Genomic DNA, 17,036 nt, shown 5'->3' with positions numbered 1-17,036 from the left:
GCCGCCATGGAGCTTTGTCCTTCTTCGCCCCAGTCGCCCTACAATTCTAAAAGTCAGCTCAACTCCAAATCACTAACTAGTGTAGAAGGTAACTGACGCAGCAACTGGTGCGAAAATGAACTTCCGCGCAACAGTGTAGGTGTGCTCGTTGTCCTTGGTATGGACAAACTTGACTTCGCCTTTAGTCTTATGCTCCCCTTCCACGTTTACAATGACGAAATCGCCTGGTCCGTATTTAGGTGTCGTCACCTCAGGCTGCTTAGGCATTTTCGCTTCAGCCTTCTGATGGGTCTTGATTTTCCGGGAATGTTGCCGCGGGCAGAGATATCGATGTTCCAGGAGTTTGCTGTGGAAGAAGAAGATTGATTAATGGGAAGGGGGGGGATTCCAACGGCAATTCATATACACGGCGACCCTGCTGCGGAACCAGGGATGTGGAAGGCTGCTGTGTGACGCACTATGTCCTGTGACATAACACCATCAACCAACATGACACAGACTTGCGCAGTGCTTTTTGTTCGTCACCGAGAACCCCTTGGTACATACAGAATTTACTCCCTGACATCCAGCCAGACCTTGTCGCCACTTCCTTTCAGTCAGGAATCGTCCATGACGCCTGTTGGAAATGGGCCACGCCGCTTCCTTGTTCACAGAATCGGAGCTACCAACCGGGCAGCTGGCCCTCGTTGCTCCGGCTTCGTTGCCAAAAGCCCCCTCTCGTGCCCTGGGCTTCTTGGCTCACTCATTGTATGCGTTCACTGCCTTTCGCATGTGATGGCCTGCCTGACGTGCGTATGCTTCCCACAGATCAGCCTTTTTGCTGTGTGCGCACGCACAACGCGACCCTATGACTGGTCATGAGCCCCGTGCGTGTCGTGCATTGCAGTGAACAAGCAGATCCGTGGTCTCCATCTTATCCCATGGGGTTCCAGCTAAGTTGATGTAATCAACTCGAGTACGGTTTTTGAACGTTGGGTCTTGAGCGTTTGCCACCGAATGAAGGCGCCATGTATGTCCTTGGGACGTAGACGGAATAGAAGCGAAACCGGATAAAAGGACCGTACGCCTTCACGATACATCAAAATCTAGAACGAAACCACTAATACCAGGTCCCCAGACAACAAACTTCCAGGTATCAACCAAGTCGCGCATTGCTAAACTCTATGAACAGGGTATCTTAAAAGAAAAGACAAACCACACAAGAAACATCCAACACACCAGACCACAGAGAAAAGCCCCCAAACCCAGCCATCAAGACCCCACCCAGGTAGTTGATTCGTCAAGTTAACCTACCCACACCCAGGAGAAGCCCCAACAACCTCAACAAACCCCTCCGCCTCGACATCGATCTTCTCCCCGCCGACGGTAAGCCCAATCTTCCACTTGAGCCGGTGCGAGTGCCGGATACAATACGTCGCGAACCGGGGGCTCACGGGCTCCGCCGCCACGCGCGCCACCGGCTGGCCCCCGCAGCTGGCGTGCGTCTCGTGCAGGCGGAGGCCCAGCGCCGCGCCGACGTCGATCCAGGCCCCGGTCTCGGCCCCGTCGGCGTCGTCCCACGCGCTGGGGACCACGAGGGGCCCGCGGCCGTTGGGGCCTGCTGCTGCGGGGGACTGGGCTGGCGCGGGCTGGTAGGCTGGGGGTTGCTCGGCTTGGGCCGCTGGTGGTGGCGGCGGGGGGGCATCGTTGTTGTCGTCGCGCGGTTGGTACGTCGGCGGGGAGGACGAGTCCCCCACTGCTGGCGGTGGCGGCTCGTCGTGTGTTTCCGGGCCCTGTCCTGCTCCACCAGCCTGCTCTTCCTTCGAGCTGCGCTGCTGGGCAGGACCCTGTGCCGCTGACGACGACGACTCCCCGAGCTCATCCCGCGGCGGAGAAGGATGTCCCAAACTGCGCCGCTTCACGTCCGCGCCCCCCGACGACGCCGGCCGGTGGACAGCCCCTGAGTTCGCCGCCTCCTTCCCACCCCCACGGCCCATCGTCCTCAGCACCTCGGCCGGCACAGCCCCCGCAGAAGCAACAGGCAGCACGACATTATGCTTGACCGTCCCCTCGCCGTCATGGGTCCCCCACGTGCCGGGCGCAATGACGTTCGTGTCAGCCTTGAGGACCATCTCGAGCGAGGTGAGCAAGACGGGCACGGGGACCCCCCTCAGGACCTCGCTCGTGCGGCGCGCGTCGGGGACGGCGCGCATGCGCAGCGGGATCGGGGCCGGGTTGTCGAGCTGGATGACGGAGGGGCAGTCGTACAGCAGCGTGAAGCCGAAGGCGGGGACGCTCGAGGACCCGAAGAACTTCTTGCTCTTCTGCTTGAAGCTCAGCTGGGCGTCCTCCATCCCGGGGACGAGGCGGTACGACGCCGCGGCGAGCGGGGCCGAGCGGCGGGACAGGCCAAAGTCCGTCAGCGGGTAGGGGACCACGGGGGCGGCGCGGATGTGCAGCGGGAGGGTGGCCGTGGTGAGGTCGCTGTGGCGGCTGCTGTGGTGGCTGCTCGCGCCCTGCTGGACGAGCGCCGCCTCGAGGTGGTACTCGACGTAGGCCTCGAAGCGGGTGTTGTGGTGCCTGCCCTCGGTTGCGAACGACGAGGGCAGCGGGGCCTGGGCGATGCTGCCGGGGTCGACGGGCTGGTAGCTCGCCTCGGGGTCCCTGAGCTCGCTGGCGACGGCGCGCGGCGAGGCGCGGGTCGGGATCTCGAGGGCGAACTCCCACGCCGCGGGGCTGCTGGACGAGGGCACGTGGATGGGGCCCTGGTGCAGCTGCTGCTTTGTGTGCATGTATCCCGCGTCGAACTGTGATATATGTCAGTATATATGTCAGTACTCGCTCAGGCTCAGTCTGGCAGAACACTGTTGGGTCCATACAAAGTTGAAGCGGTTGCGGTAGTAACTGTGCGTCGTATTATTACCATTATTCCTCCTGACGACAATCTTGGTCTTTGCCCGCCCCAGCAGCTGGATCGTCACCGAGGCCTGGGGGCTGACGGCGTGCGTGCGGCGGACGACGCGCCCCGTGATGATATCGCCGGGCTGGTACGGGCGGCCGATGCCGTCGAGGTGGATGTCCAGGTGCGGACCTGTCGTCTGGCCTGCCTGGGGCATGATGACCTGGGGACTCAACAATAGGGATGCAGTTTTCTAGGAGTCGAGGGTCGAGGGTCGAGGGTCGTCGTCGTTGTAGGTTTGTTGCCTTGGGTTGATTGAGAAGGGTGGGTATCTCTAGGTAAGTCCGTAACTTATATGAAGGTGGAAGTTGTCAAGGTGAGATGAGATGGATCACGCGACGTCATCAAAGAGACGAAAGAACAGAGCCGGCTGTCGAGATAAGCGCTCATGTGATACGCACCTGGGGCATCTCACAAGGCAGCCGCGTGTGGCAGTGGCAGTGGAAGCACTGCATAGCCCCCAGCCGTCAGCAGGACCCGTTGTTCGCAAGTTTCCAGGCGGCTTCTTTGTCGAAATTGGGCAAGACTTGGCGTGAGCCGCGTGGCGCAGCTTCACCCTTTGGCGGGAAGGATTGCAGATCCGCAACAGATGAGCGCGATTAGCGCCTCGAAGGATTGTGAGGCAGACAGACGCCACATCGGTCATCCCAGTCAACAAGATTGGCCATATGAATCAAGGACCACATAACTCGTAGAAATGGATCATGGTTGCAATATCACCCCGGGAAGTGAGTGAGCTGAAGAAACAAATGACAACACAACACATCCCACACAACTAACCCAAGCGCAGTCACAAAACAATGCAAATCAACATCGAGCATGCTGGCAAAACACAAGTAAGCCCCAGCCAGGACCAAAAATGGCATTCATCAGAAGTGCTATAGCCATCCATCAGCAAACAACAACAAAAGAAAAGTGTAAAGCATCGCTCCCATATGATGGCCTGCCTCCGGCCCCAAAACTCCACATCTAATGCAATCAATCAATCAATCGCAACCAAAACAAAAACAAAAATCCTCAACGATCAGGACCCATCGTCCCGGACCCAATCCATCAGAAATCTCAATGATCTGATCAGAATCCACCGTCTGAGACCCAACCCGTCCTGTGACCCTTTTGCTTTTATAACGTCCACAACCCGCTCCGCCGCTTACCCAGGGGGTATATGATAAGCGCGCTGAGAAACAAACCAACAGTGATGCCAATCGCTATCTGAATCATGCTCGCCGCAACGCTGAAAACCTAAGACGCAGAAAACAGACATGGTCAGCGACTTTGATACTGGAGGAAAGCGGACAACATGGTTGGTAGCGAGGAGGTGTGGTTGGGTTCAAGACATTAGGACTGCTACTCACAAGGTTATTACTCGCGTCGCAGACCTCAGACCCGACCTCATTAGCAAGCGACTTGGAGATACAGATCGCGCTCGTCACGGCCCCCGACGACGCCAGCGACCCGGGCACCTGGCAGTACACGGCCGGCAGCAGCGCGGCGGCCGCGACGCCGTGCCGCAGTCGGCTGTACAGGTTCGCCAGCACGCCGATGGTAAAAGCGCCAAACGTGTACGCGATGGGCGCGCTGGCGCTGAACTTCTGGCTGCTCCAGTAGTTGACCGCGTACCCGGCCGTGGCGATGAAGATCATGGCGGGCATCTGCTTCCACTTGGCCTGGACCATGACGGTGCTGAAGAAGGCGTACAGCGGTATGAAGAGGAAGTTCCAGTGCGACGGCAAGGGGTCGCGGCACGTCGCCTCGCTCGCCGCGTTGGGGTCCACCGCCCCGTACAGCGCCGTGCCCACCGTGATGCCGTACCCCAGGAAGAGCGAGTAGATGACGGCGTACACCATGCGCACCGACCCGGCCACCATCGACTTGGACTGCAGCTCCAGCGCAGAGCACAGCACCAGCCACCCGGGCAGGATCAGCGCGATCGAGCTCTGCGCCAGCGCCGAGAAGCAGAACAGCCCCCCGCCCTGGATGCTGCCCAGCCCCCGCGCTATGAACGAGAGCAGCACCGCCGCCACGATCTCGAACACGTTGCTGTACGTCCGCGACATGGGCGCCAGGTACAGCTGCATGAACCCCAGCGCCGTGCCCATCACGAAGATGGGCGGCAGGTCGATCAGCCGCGCGCTGAAGAAGCACGCCACCACCGCGCTGGCGAACCCGTACGTCAGGATCACCACCCACAGCGGGAACCGGTCCTTGGCCGAGATGATCTCGTCCAGGTGCGCCACCGCGTCGTCGAGCCCGATGCAGTCGTGCAGCACCTCCTTGTAGATGTCGTGGATGTCCTTGAGCTTGCCCAGGTTGACGCCCTGCTGCGTGCGGACGATCTTGACCTCGGCCGTGTGGGTGAGCACGTCGTCAAACGAGATGATCATGCACCCGGGTATGTACAGGAACTGGCACGTGATCTCGAGCACGTTGGCAGCCATCGACAGGTACTCCTCCAGCCTGTGCGTGGGCGCGCCAAACAGCATCAGGGCGCGGCACATCTTGATCAGATACTTCTGCCTCTGCAGGATGTCGGCGACGTGGATGGTGATCCGCGCTTCGTCTTCAGCCCCCCTGGCCCCGATCATGGACAGGATCCGCGAGCCACTGGTCTTGCGTCGGTGGGCCGGTCTCTTGGGTTTCCCGTCGCTCGTGGGCGGCGGGCCCTCGGCCCCCGTCTTCTCCTTGCCGTTCGGGTTGGCCAGCTTGGTCGACGCGCCGATCAGCGTGGCGAGCGTCTCGACCGAGCGGTTATCGGGCTTCTCGTGCCACTTCCTCCTGGGCGTCTGCCTTCCAGATGAGCTGGGCGTCCGGACGTTGATCTGGGGGCCGGCTGGGGAGTCGTAGGCAGTCAGGCCTGACTCCATGCTCGGCATCTGGTGGAAGGTGAGGTCCGGGTTGCGGTATGCCTGTAGGATCTGGTAGAAAACACCACCACGGGGAGCCTTGCCACTCTGCCCTGGGGATGCCACGCCGTCTGTCTGGGGTGAGGTTGCTTGCTGTAGATCATGAGCCTGGGCACCAAAGCCGTGTGCCATGAGAAGTTCCTGTGCCTCCAAGTTGCGCCGTTCAATCTGCTCCTGGGTGGTTGGCTCTTCAGGACTGGCGCCGGATGGCCCGCCCGCGCGCTGGTTACTGTCCAATGTCGTCAGGGGAAGGAGGTCATTCCTGTTGTCGTCTTCCAGGTCGTCGGACCACACCGTGCTAGGTGGTGGACTGCCTCGTACCCAGTTGAACAAGCGGTCGTCATCTTCGTCGTGGTGGCTGAGGGGGTTCCTTTGGGCATCCTCGGCGATGGCCTTGGCCCTCTCCTGGGCCTCCCTGGCGGACTTGTGTTTCTTCGGATCGGAGATGTCTGGGTCGGGCTCGGATGAGACGATCGAGTTGGATGAGTTGGGGTTCCGCACGAGGGAGGGCCGCGGCCGAGTGGCGCCCTCAGAGGGCCGCCTGTCTCCAGATCCCGATGCCGCCGATGTCATTCCAGCCTTGCTGTTGAACCTGACCCGTCCCTTCTCCTTCCTCTGTTGGTAGGCCAGCCCCGAATGCGTCGGCGCTGTCTGTTGTTGTTGTTGTTGTTGCTCGTCATCGCTCTTGATGGCCGTCTCTGGCTCGGGCGACTGCGTTCCAGACGATAGGTCTTGTGGCTCCAGCTGCTCGAGCTCGAGGTCGACGTCATTCCCATGCCCACTGCGAGGCCCAGGAACAGGGCCAGGATCGTGGTCAGCATCGGTTGGGCCAGGCTCCATCTCTGCGAGTGTTATCGCGACTGAGGAACGCCCGCAACCGAGACTGGTGGTGGGTGGTAGGTACTTTTAGGGAAAAGCTTGGTATCCTTGTGTGAACTAAGAGGTGATGGGCGGCATAGGATCAGGGCAGTGAGCGGAAGGGCATATCAGGGCGGGTTATAAGAGTGGGTGGCGTGTGGGTTTGGCCTTGGGTGGGACGGGATGAGCTGCCCTGGATTCCATCAACTTTGGGCAGTGGCAGGGGTCGTGGCTCCGTTCCGTTTGGCGGAGGGGCGTGGGCGCGGCTCCTGCCCAGTTACACAGGTACCCAGGTACACATGTACCTTTGTACCTCTCACTCACCTTACCTTGACGTCGGACCGTTTCTTGCAATGCATCTTTCATGTTAATGCCATGCCATGTATCATGATGACAACTCGAGAGTCTAGACTGGCGAGCTTCAAGTTGTGTGGAACCTGCTCGAAGTAACGGGTCGTGCAGGAGTGCATCGCCTCAACTTCCTCAGGAGAACCATCCCTATAATTGTGCCGTCTACCATTATATCTTATATATTCACTGTTGACCGCTGCGCTGCCTTCGCCTCGCAGGACACCCACCACATACGGTGAGATGGTGACAGCTGAATTGGGTCATCTCCTCACGACCAGTCCCTCCGGGCATGTGCTCCGCCCGTCCGTTTGCCCGCACGCACCCACCACACTAGAGATGCGCAATGTCTGGGGAGATGGGCTGGGCTGGAGCTCCGCGATCGCTTGCGAGCCTGACATGTGCCGGTTGCATAGGCATCGGCGCATGTACCAGACACCGCGTGTCTCTCATCGATGTCAGTATTGGGCGGTAAAATCGTGATCCCCGGGGCGACATTCATCATTGTGGGTCCGCGGCAAGGATTTTGTTATGTAACAGCAACGCAGCGCCCTGGCCCGAGCAGCCCGTCGACGGCAGGCCCAGCCCGTCGATCTGTGCTGGTTGGACGGCAGGATGGGGCCCTCTGGAACCTTTTTGGGGCTGTTTGGAGATGTGGCCGCCCGGCCCGGTCAGAGCCTGACGCATGGGAACTCTGGTGCTGCTGCTGGCGCCAAAAAAAAAAAAAAAAGGAATGGTTGGTTGGTGATGGAGGAGTTCAGAGTATTCACCACGACCGGGTCGCTGATCATCACGACAACCACCCGCCGCTTGTGTGTCAGGTGTCGGGTGTGGGACACGAACAAGTTGGAGAACCCAAGCGACGCGACACGAGGAGACGATGGAAAATTCTAGCTCGAGGCATTGGCCATGTCTTCTCTCCCGACAGCCTGAGAGAATAGGAGAAGAGGACTCGGAACACGTGCAGCATGTGATCTGTCACAGCTCGAACAGCTGTAAATAGAAAAAGGCATTTCAGAGTTGGGCGAGGGCCAAATCACACAAGAGCATCCAAATCTCGGCCCAGGTCCAGATCACCCAGATCGTCCTGTCAAGCCACCCGGGCGCTCTGGCTGCCTGGTCGTCCCAGCAAAGAGTCCCACGAGTCCCTCCTTGCATTGCACACCCGTTCTGCCGTTCCATGCGGGGACTCCCGCACCCTCCCTCATGCAGATGCCGCCCTGCTCTGCCCTGTCGGTGCCCTGCAACGCAGCACGCTTCCAGTTCTTTCTGTCCCAACCCGGCCGCGCCAAGACGACGGGGTCTCCCCATACGAATGACCCGTCGGCTGCGACTACCCGAGTGGGGGGTAGGGTAGCTGTCAATACCACCCTTTGTCCCGGATCGCTGGGTGGGTGGCGGCGTCTATCAAAGCACGACCAAGGCAGTCAGTCGTGAGAAAAGTTGCCATCATCCCCCCTATTTTTAGAGCACGTCACACAACACGAAGAGCCGCTCACGTCTGCCGCACCACTCACTCAGGTCGTACTAAGCACATCACGATGCCGAGAAAAGTACGGGGCAGAAGGGGAAAAAGCTCGCCGGTAACGGGCCACAGTCAACCCCCGGATTCCATGGGCAGACGGGACCAAGTCTCACCACCTCAGCCTGAGGTAACAAGGCCACTGCGCACCAACGCACGTGTCCCTCGCGCCCGGGCGTGGTGCCGCGCCCGGCCCCTACCGGTCCTGGTATCCCACTCCGCCCTTTTGCCCGGCAGGCGTGACTCGCTCCGCGCGCAATCCCATATCGACATGTCAAGTGATTGCAGCGCGGGTGTGCCGGGAGGCGGAGTCGTGCTGTCCTTGGGAGTTGGAGTGGGAGATTCCAGGCCCCCGTCGACGAAACACGTAGCAGCACTGCAAACATCGGTCCACTCGGATCGCCGTGCGTTCGAGTGCAGGTGGTTGTATGCGAGCACGTCTTTGCTTGCAGCAGCAAGGTAACACCTGGGCGAGAGCAGTTCGGTAGGTGGTCGCTTACTCCAGATGTCCCGTAGTGTCATGTCACCGACGAACCCATGGGTCAGTGCATTAATTAATGCCCGTCACTCTAGCCCAGTCTTGGCCAAACGACAGGACTCAGGAACCGCCGTTAACGGAACGTATGGACTTCTCGGTCTGCTCGAATTGCGAATCTTGTGATCCAGGGGACTGTGGAGGGGGAGGCGGTTCCTCCCAGCCCAGTCAGGCCTTTCGGTTGGTTGGTAATAAGGTTGGGGCGAACCCGGCCGCAGATCCACCCTCGCGAATGTAGAATGGTCTGGACCGCACGGGACACATGGCAGAAGGTCTTTTTTGCGTCCCACTGCCGAGGGCAAAAATGGGGGGGGGGGGCACTCTTGAGCCCACCTCGACGGCGTGCCTAGATCACGATAGCTTCATTTTCTGGCTCAGCCTGGAGCGCTAGACATTCCGGACACCGCCCAGCACGCCGGAAGCGCCCATGCAGCCCCTGCGAAGGCGACAGAGCTGCGGCCGGTGGCCTGCTGCCGCCCCTCTTTTGGGCATTCGCCTGACGGCTTGTCGCCCATGGGTTCGCCCATTGGGCTCCCTCCCTGGGTGGGATCCGGAGCGGCTCCCGAGGTCTTCGAGGTGAGTCCCACCAGCACGCGGCTTTGCCGAGGGGGAGAGGAGGATCGCGGCTTGCTCACCGGCCCAGATGAAAATTTTCCATCCTTTGAGGGGTAAGCAACGCACCGTTTTGCATCTCATGCCGTCAACGGTTACCAGGCAGCACGAGAACCCCGTTTCAGATGGCAAGTGTCGCCCTGAGGCTAGTCATATGGGCTTGGCTTGTTGATATGATATGTGCTCGATGGCCAACGAGTCCCCTTTTCTCGAGTCATCAAGCGCTGAGGTCGGCTCACAATGTCCGTCTTCCTCCATGCTGGGTAGATATATCACACCTGGGCACGTAACATGACAGCGCGGCGCTGCTTATTATCAATCCCGATGATTCGGCAACACCCTATATGTCAATCGAGGGGGCTGATTTTCTTCCTTATAATGTTCTAGAAATAGATGGGGATGCGGCTCAGTCTAACTGTCGACAAGCTCCTCCAAAGGCGTGTCCCAATCTCCGTGGCCCGAAAGGAGATTGTGCAATGCCCCCACAGGATTTTCTGTGGGCCGGTATCAACCCCGATTGAGAGGGTAGCGGCACCGCGATAACATCGTCGTAAGCTCTAACAAGTAAGTCATGCGCCACCAACTCTGTTTTCTCTCAATACTAATACCCAGGCAGCACTTTGTTTTTCCAGTGCTGGTTCTTTGAGCTTCTGTCATTGTATGAAGAGACCGCTTCCGCCTTTTGATATATACGGATTAACAAACAAACAAACAAACTACCTAGGTACCCATAACACGTGGTCTTCAGTGAAAGGTGGAACCTTGCGAGTCCGAGTGCGAGTCTGGTCCACGCCGTTTGCGGTTAGAAAATCGTCGAGTGTGGACACGGACCTCCTGAACCCACGAAGCAAAGTGACTCCCACCACAATATCAACGGCAATGTCTTTTACGGCACAGAATTTCGCTGACGATGGAGTGTCAAAAGGGGCAATGGGAGGGTGGCCTACAGGGAAACATTCGGTCCATCATCAGCGACAAAAGAGGAAAACCCCGCTCGGCCCCGTCAATCATTTGCCCAGTTTGGGTGTGCTGCAGTGTAAGAAGCTGGATTGAGGCTGACGCCCTGCTCCCACTCCTCAAGTGCTCTCTTGTTATTCGCTCGGAATCTTTTTCGAGGGTGTCGGGACAACTAGAATACCGACATGGTGAAACGCAGTAAACCGCCGGGCCTCCTATTCCAACACAGCAATTACGGTAACCCCCGCATACCTGGGCACAGAATCGCGGGGTTCGTGAATTTTACCTAGGCAGGAACGGATAACTCCGTCACCAGAAGGCGCGACGGCGACTCGGAAAAGTCTTCGCACCTTCAGGCTGAACTTGTAAGATTAGTGGCTGTCGATCTGAAAGGCGTTACGCTGTCAATGACTAGACTTCAGGAGGCTGGTGACGATCAAACAACCACACCAGAGGCTGATGGGATCCTGAGTAGGTGGTTTCGTTACTAATCTTCACACACATAAACACATATGCGGTGCCTTCATATAGTGGTAACCATTTAAATCCTTATCTAATTTCTATTTTTGGTGGAAACAAAACGAATGCCTACCACACCTGGGCAGACTGGGACTGAATAGAGTGTTACATCACGTAACCTGCAGCATGTGCAATAAAGCCTAACTTGGCTGGCTGAGAAAGCCTTGGCTGATTGTTCACAGCACCGGATATAGTTGGACTTTTCCCCCTGAGTACGCTGTGAACACCGACGTCCTCGTGACCGGTAATAGGTCGGCAACACGACAAGACTGGAGTTCTCCGTGTGGTAGCATTTATTAAGGGCAGCTGGGCGGGGCCTGCAGGAAGGTCGATCGACGATAACTGTAATTAGCCGGCCTGCGAGGCCAGACTTTATTGGAGCTTACATAGGGATCAAAATAGACGTCACTCAAACTATGGCGACTATATAGAAACAAGCACGAAGCACATCTCCTCGGCCCTGTCTCCATCGACAACCATCAACATCTCATCGCTGGGCACACTACGCCATGCGCACCTTCGTTTTATCATGCATTACTATACTATCGCTCGGCCTGAGCACCTCCGCCCAGGAAAATGCGTGCCGCCCGCAGGAAATTGACGCCTCCTTCACACCCCTTGGATGCTATACTGACAGTGACACGCGCACTCTCGGGGGGAAGCAGATAACCCTCGCGCAAAATGACGCCAAATCCTGCGCCGATGCCTGTGGCTACTCCGGCTACAACATTTCTGGTACCGAATTCGGGAGGGAATGCTACTGTGGCAGCAGCATCAACCCGATCGCGACCGAAGTGCCCCAGAACTCGAGCACCTGCTCATACCCCTGCTCAGGTAACTCATCTGAGGTATGCGGAGGCAACTACTTCATCAACTTGTACTCGATCAGCAACGCCAATCCCAGCCCGCTGCCTCAGGGCCACCGAGACCCCGTCTGCCAGACACAGCCCTTCTGCTCCAACAAGGCCTGCGATACCTCGCTCACCCAGGAGGAGCGTATCGCAGCACTTCTTGAACAGATGACTGTCGAGGAGAAGGCCGAGAACCTGATCAACTCTGCGGCTGGCGTGTCGAGACTTGGACTGCCATCCTACGAGTGGTGGTCAGAGGCTCTGCACGGCGTCGCCACGAGCCCCGGCGTCGGCTTCACCTCGCCAAACGGCTCCGACTTCAGCTACGCCACGAGCTTCCCATCTCCTATTCTTACGGGATCTGCATTCGATGACGAGTTGATCCATGAAATTTCATCTACCGTCGGCAAGGAAGCTCGCGCCTTCGCCAACTACAAGCGGGCTGGGTATGATTTCTGGACCCCGAACATCAACACCTTCTTGGACCCCCGATGGGGCCGAGGCCACGAAGTACCCAGCGAGGACAGTTTCCACCTTCAGAGCTACGTTATGCAGCTCATTCCTGGGCTTCAGGGGGGTGCCGACAAGACCGACCACAAGCAGATCATCGCGGTAAGCACGGGGGTCTCAGCCTGTCACGAAATCCGGGTAGCTGACTGCAAGATTGATAGACATGCAAGCACTTTGCCGTGTACGACGTCGAGACCAACCGCGAGGGACAGAACTATGACCCCACCCAACAGGACCTGGGCGAGTATTACATGCAGCCTTTCAAGACCTGTGTCAGAGACACCCACGTTGGCTCCGTCATGTGCGCTTACAACGCGGTCTTCGGCGGTTAGTAAATACTGATGAAAGGGTCCGCGTATCTATCCATAATTATCTGACTGATGCCATATTAGAGCCGGCCTGCGCCAACAAGTACCTCCTGCAAGATCTCCTCCGCGACTCGTGGGGCTTCGATGAGCCGTACCATTATGTTGTCTCGGACTGCGGCGCCGTGGACGACATCCATGAGCCTCACAAATTCGTCGATAGCAAGGAGAAGGCAGCGGCAGTGGCCCTGAACGCCGGCACGGACTCCAACTGCGGCAGCACCTACAGGCTGCTCAACGAGTCCGTGGCCAGCGGCCTGACGACCGAGAGCCAGATGGACATCTCCCTGACCAGGCTTTACAACGCCTTGTTCACCGTCGGATATTTCGACGGGCAGCCCGAGTTCGATTCGCTGTCGTGGTCCGACGTCGGCACCCCCGCGGCCCAGTCTCTGGCATACCAAGCAGCCTGGGAGGGCATGACGCTCCTGAAGAACGACGGGACGCTCCCCCTGACGAGCTGCTTCAGCTCAGTTGCTCTGATCGGACCGTGGGCCAACGCGACCACCCAGATGCAAGGCAACTACCAGGGCGTTGCCCCGTACCTGATCAGCCCGCTGATGGCAGCAGAGGTGCAGTGGACAAGCGTGACATATGCCCAGGGCACCGAGATCGACAGCTCGGACACCTCTGGTTTTGATGCTGCTCTTGCTGCAGCTAAGGCGGCGGACATCGTTATCTACATGGGCGGCATCGACACAAACATCGAAGGCGAGAGCTTGGACCGCAGGTCCATCGTCTGGCCGGGTAACCAGCTTGACCTGATACAGCAACTGTCAGAGGTTGGCAAGCCGCTGGTGGTCGTCCAATTCGGCGGCGGGCAGGTCGACGACACCGAGCTGCTGAGCAACGCCAATGTCAACTCCATCGTGTGGGGCGGCTATCCCGGTATGTATTGATCATCAATCTAGCAAGAGGCCACCAGCTCGAGAGAAATAATAAGCTAATGCCATGTCTCCTCACTGTAGGCCAGGAAGGCGGCAACGCCATCATCGACATCCTCACCGGCGAGAAGCCCGTCGCCGGACGGCTGACGACAACCCAGTACCCAGCCGCGTACATCGACGAAGTCTCGCTCTACGACCCCAACCTGCGCCCAAGCGACTCATCCCCGGGCCGAACATACAAGTGGTACAACAAGGAGCCCGTGCTGCCCTTCGGCTACGGGCTGCACTACACAACCTTCAGCTCGTCCTGGGCCGTCACGCCGGACGCATCATACGACATCGGCTCCCTCGTCCACGGCCGCTCCAACGGCACCATCCCGTCCAACAGCAGCAGCTCGTTCGCGACCGACGCCTCGGCGTGGACGACCGTCAGCGTCAACGTCCAGAACACGGGCGACTACGCCTCCGACCACGTGGCCCTGCTGTTCCTCAGGACCCCCAACGCGGGCCCGGCGCCGTACCCCAACAAGTGGCTCGTCTCGTACGCGCGCGTGCACGGCCTGGCCCCCGGGAAGACGCAGGAGGTGGAGCTCGACATCAACCTCGGGGCGCTCGCGCGCGCCGATGAGAACGGCGATCTGCTGCTCTACCCGGGCGACTATGAGATGATGTTCGACTATGACTCTCAGCTGACGTTCAACTTTACGCTGACTGGCAGCCCGACGTTGTTGGATGCGCTTGCGAGGCCGTCGTCGTAACATTGGATGATTCCGATTTCCTATACTTCTTTCTCTTCGTCAGATACCGAGTCCAAGTGTTGGACCTGCGGCCGAGTTTGAAATTGTACTTATATTTAAGTTTACTATAGTCTATGTCTCGAAAACGTTATGACATTAAAGCGTTTATTTTAATGCACCACAATCATCTTAGGTGCCCTCCCCCTATGATTGAGGAACTCCTTTTGATAGGAATGTGTCCTCAATTCTTCGGTCCCCAAGCCACCCTGGGGCATTGACTCTCTTGAAATTGAACAACTGGACGCTTCGAGGTAACTTTTCTCGGAACCTTGGCTCTTTAACAACATCTAAGTAGCCGTAAATGTATTTGATATGAGACTAATGAACAGCTGCGGAAGCTTTGGGTAGCACGGTATCACAGTGGTTGTTCCCGTTAGGTTCAAATACCACGCGCCAGCAGGTAGCGAGGCGACAGAGGGGGTCAGCAGGTTTCTTTATAGTCCTGTGCACAAGCTTGGCCTAGAAGCATATTGATGGGGGATGGTGATATGTGGATGACAAGAGATGCAGGTGAGTGAAAGTTGGATGGAGCCTTGACCCACAGCCACAAGATACCTGGGCAGCCTTCATACCCCCGCCACACATCACTTATGCAACTAAGAGATCCACTATTACTTTCTAAACCGTGTCCACCTGGGCACATACGCCCTAGGCTGCAGCCAACATCACACAAGAAGTGGCTTGGCTCTTATCCACGAATAAACAGCATTAATTAGAAGATTGATTGCTTTCATTTCTAGTCCTATCCTATCTCAAAGGAAAGCCCACAGCCAGATATGGCTTCAACATCATTCCAGATTTTATCAGACCTCCATCTCGAGACTCATAGCTCGTACAACCTCCCCATCAAACACAGCGCACAGAACCTAGCCCTCCTCGGGGATATCGGACAGGTCACCCATGACGGTCTATTCGACTTCCTGGAATCTCAATTGAACCGATACTGGAACGTCATCTTCATCCTCGGCAACCACGAGCCACATGGGACCAGTCGGGAATCAGCAAAGGCTCGTGTCCGCGCCTTTGAAGCGAGAATGCAGAATTTGCGGAAATCATCAACCATTGGCAATTTCATGCTCCTCGACCAGGGTCGCTGGGACGTGAACGACACTCTCACGGTACTTGGCTGCACGCTCTTTTCGAACATAGTATCTTCCCAGCGGCCTGAGGTGGACAAGCGGATGCGCGATTTTCGTGAGACCCGAGACTGGGCAGTCGAAGACCACATCACCGCTCACCGCTCCGACCTGGATTGGCTAAATGACCAAGTCAAAACTATATCCGAGGCCGAGCCACAACGGAAGATTGCGGTGTTTTCTCATTACAGCCCGACGCTGGATGAACAGGCTGTTGCGCCGAGGCATAGAGGAGGTCCCATATCGTCGGCTTTCGCTACGGACCTGAGCCAGGAACAATGCTGGGCCAACCAGGCTGTTGTATTCTGGGCGTTCGGGCATACTCACTTTAATTGTGATTTTACAGACAAGCACGGTAAGCGGATTGTTGCTAACCAAAAGGGTTATGCATCTGCTGTGGAGGCCGATTTCAAGATTGATAGAGTCTACACGATCGGACAATCGAAAGAGTCAGGGTTTTTATTGTGATCTCTTGTATATGCTTTCTCGTTCGAAGCGTATACGACACTAGTTAGTCTTGCCTCATATATATCTTTGGCACAGCCTTGAGACAGACATCCAGGTATTTGGCGACAATCAATACAAACTAGTTCCACGCAGATCAGAAATTGCCTTAAATTCCGTGTAGATCAAGATCATTAGATGCCACGTTAGACCTCGTGTCTCCGTAAATATCGGTGACATTTGTGTTTTACGAGAATGATGTTGACTGGGCTTCACTGCATTAGGCGAATAACTCTCCGGCAGAGAGATGGATCAATTTAAGGAAACTACCAACAAATCTGATATGTCAGTAGCCAACGCGAATATCGGTCCAAGCCGCCAGAGCTTGGGAGTTCCGGAATCCGCATGCATCGATAACCAGCACCGCCATTTCGTGCGCCAGTGGTCTAACCGGAACGGGGTTCTTCACGCCTCCACTGGCTCTGACTGGGTATGGTCCAAAACTCGAGGGGAAAAAAGCAAAACAAAACAAAACTGTCATGAAGGGGAATCGAACCCCTGCCCCAGGCATGGGAAGCCTGGATTCTACCACTAAACTATCATGACTGTCATTGTGCGAGGGGTGGGTGAAGTACATGAGCTCCAGATTGCCCGTCAGCAAGGGGTGGGGTTGGGATTGTGGCGCCATCGCAAGGTGGAGACGGCTAGACGCATGCAGTGCAGCTCCCCGCCCTTTCTCCACCACCTCACTCACAATGGCTCAGTACGGGTGAGACATCGGCGGGAACCGCGCTTGGCAGATACCAACTATCGGCGCCGGTGAGGCATACCTAGGTAAACATTCAACGGGGACC

At 57.4% G+C, this 17,036-nt stretch overlaps 4 protein-coding genes across 4 annotated transcripts; 2 read left to right on the top strand and 2 right to left on the bottom strand.

The window, feature by feature from the left end:
• Positions 1–398: 398 nt before the first annotated feature.
• Positions 399–3,265, bottom strand: KVR01_006383 (uncharacterized protein). Its single transcript, XM_044789367.1, has 2 exons — positions 2,859–3,265; positions 399–2,786 (listed from the first exon to the last, which is right to left on the bottom strand). Exons 1-2 carry the CDS (start codon positions 3,093–3,095, stop codon positions 1,290–1,292), a joined length of 1,734 nt encoding a protein of 577 aa, XP_044645186.1. The 5' UTR covers positions 3,096–3,265; the 3' UTR covers positions 399–1,289.
• A 416-nt stretch (positions 3,266–3,681) lies between these two features.
• On the bottom strand, positions 3,682–7,166 carry KVR01_006018 (uncharacterized protein). The gene is made up of 2 exons (XM_044788206.1): positions 4,294–7,166; positions 3,682–4,180 (listed from the first exon to the last, which is right to left on the bottom strand). Exons 1-2 carry the CDS (start codon positions 6,679–6,681, stop codon positions 4,061–4,063), a joined length of 2,508 nt encoding a protein of 835 aa, XP_044644821.1. The 5' UTR covers positions 6,682–7,166; the 3' UTR covers positions 3,682–4,060.
• Positions 7,167–11,556: 4,390 nt separating this feature from the next.
• Positions 11,557–14,563, top strand: KVR01_006042 (uncharacterized protein; the record flags this gene model as incomplete). The annotated part of the gene is made up of 4 exons (XM_044784465.1): positions 11,557–12,655; positions 12,715–12,880; positions 12,946–13,806; positions 13,887–14,563. Exons 1-4 carry the CDS (start codon positions 11,702–11,704, stop codon positions 14,561–14,563), a joined length of 2,658 nt encoding a protein of 885 aa, XP_044644845.1. The 5' UTR covers positions 11,557–11,701.
• Positions 14,564–15,278: 715 nt separating this feature from the next.
• KVR01_006382 (uncharacterized protein) lies at positions 15,279–16,206 on the top strand (the record flags this gene model as incomplete). The annotated part of the gene is made up of 1 exon (XM_044783665.1): positions 15,279–16,206. Exon 1 carries the CDS (start codon positions 15,379–15,381, stop codon positions 16,204–16,206), a length of 828 nt encoding a protein of 275 aa, XP_044645185.1. The 5' UTR covers positions 15,279–15,378.
• Between the last annotated feature and the right edge of the window lie 830 nt (positions 16,207–17,036).

The sequence above is a fragment of the Diaporthe batatas genome (assembly GCF_019321695.1).
Source record: "Diaporthe batatas strain CRI 302-4 chromosome Unknown Contig00006, whole genome shotgun sequence".
NCBI classification, from domain to species: Eukaryota; Fungi; Ascomycota; class Sordariomycetes; order Diaporthales; family Diaporthaceae; genus Diaporthe; species Diaporthe batatas.
The sequence above is the reverse complement of the archived record's forward strand: the minus strand, read 5'-3'. Positions and strand labels throughout refer to the sequence as shown.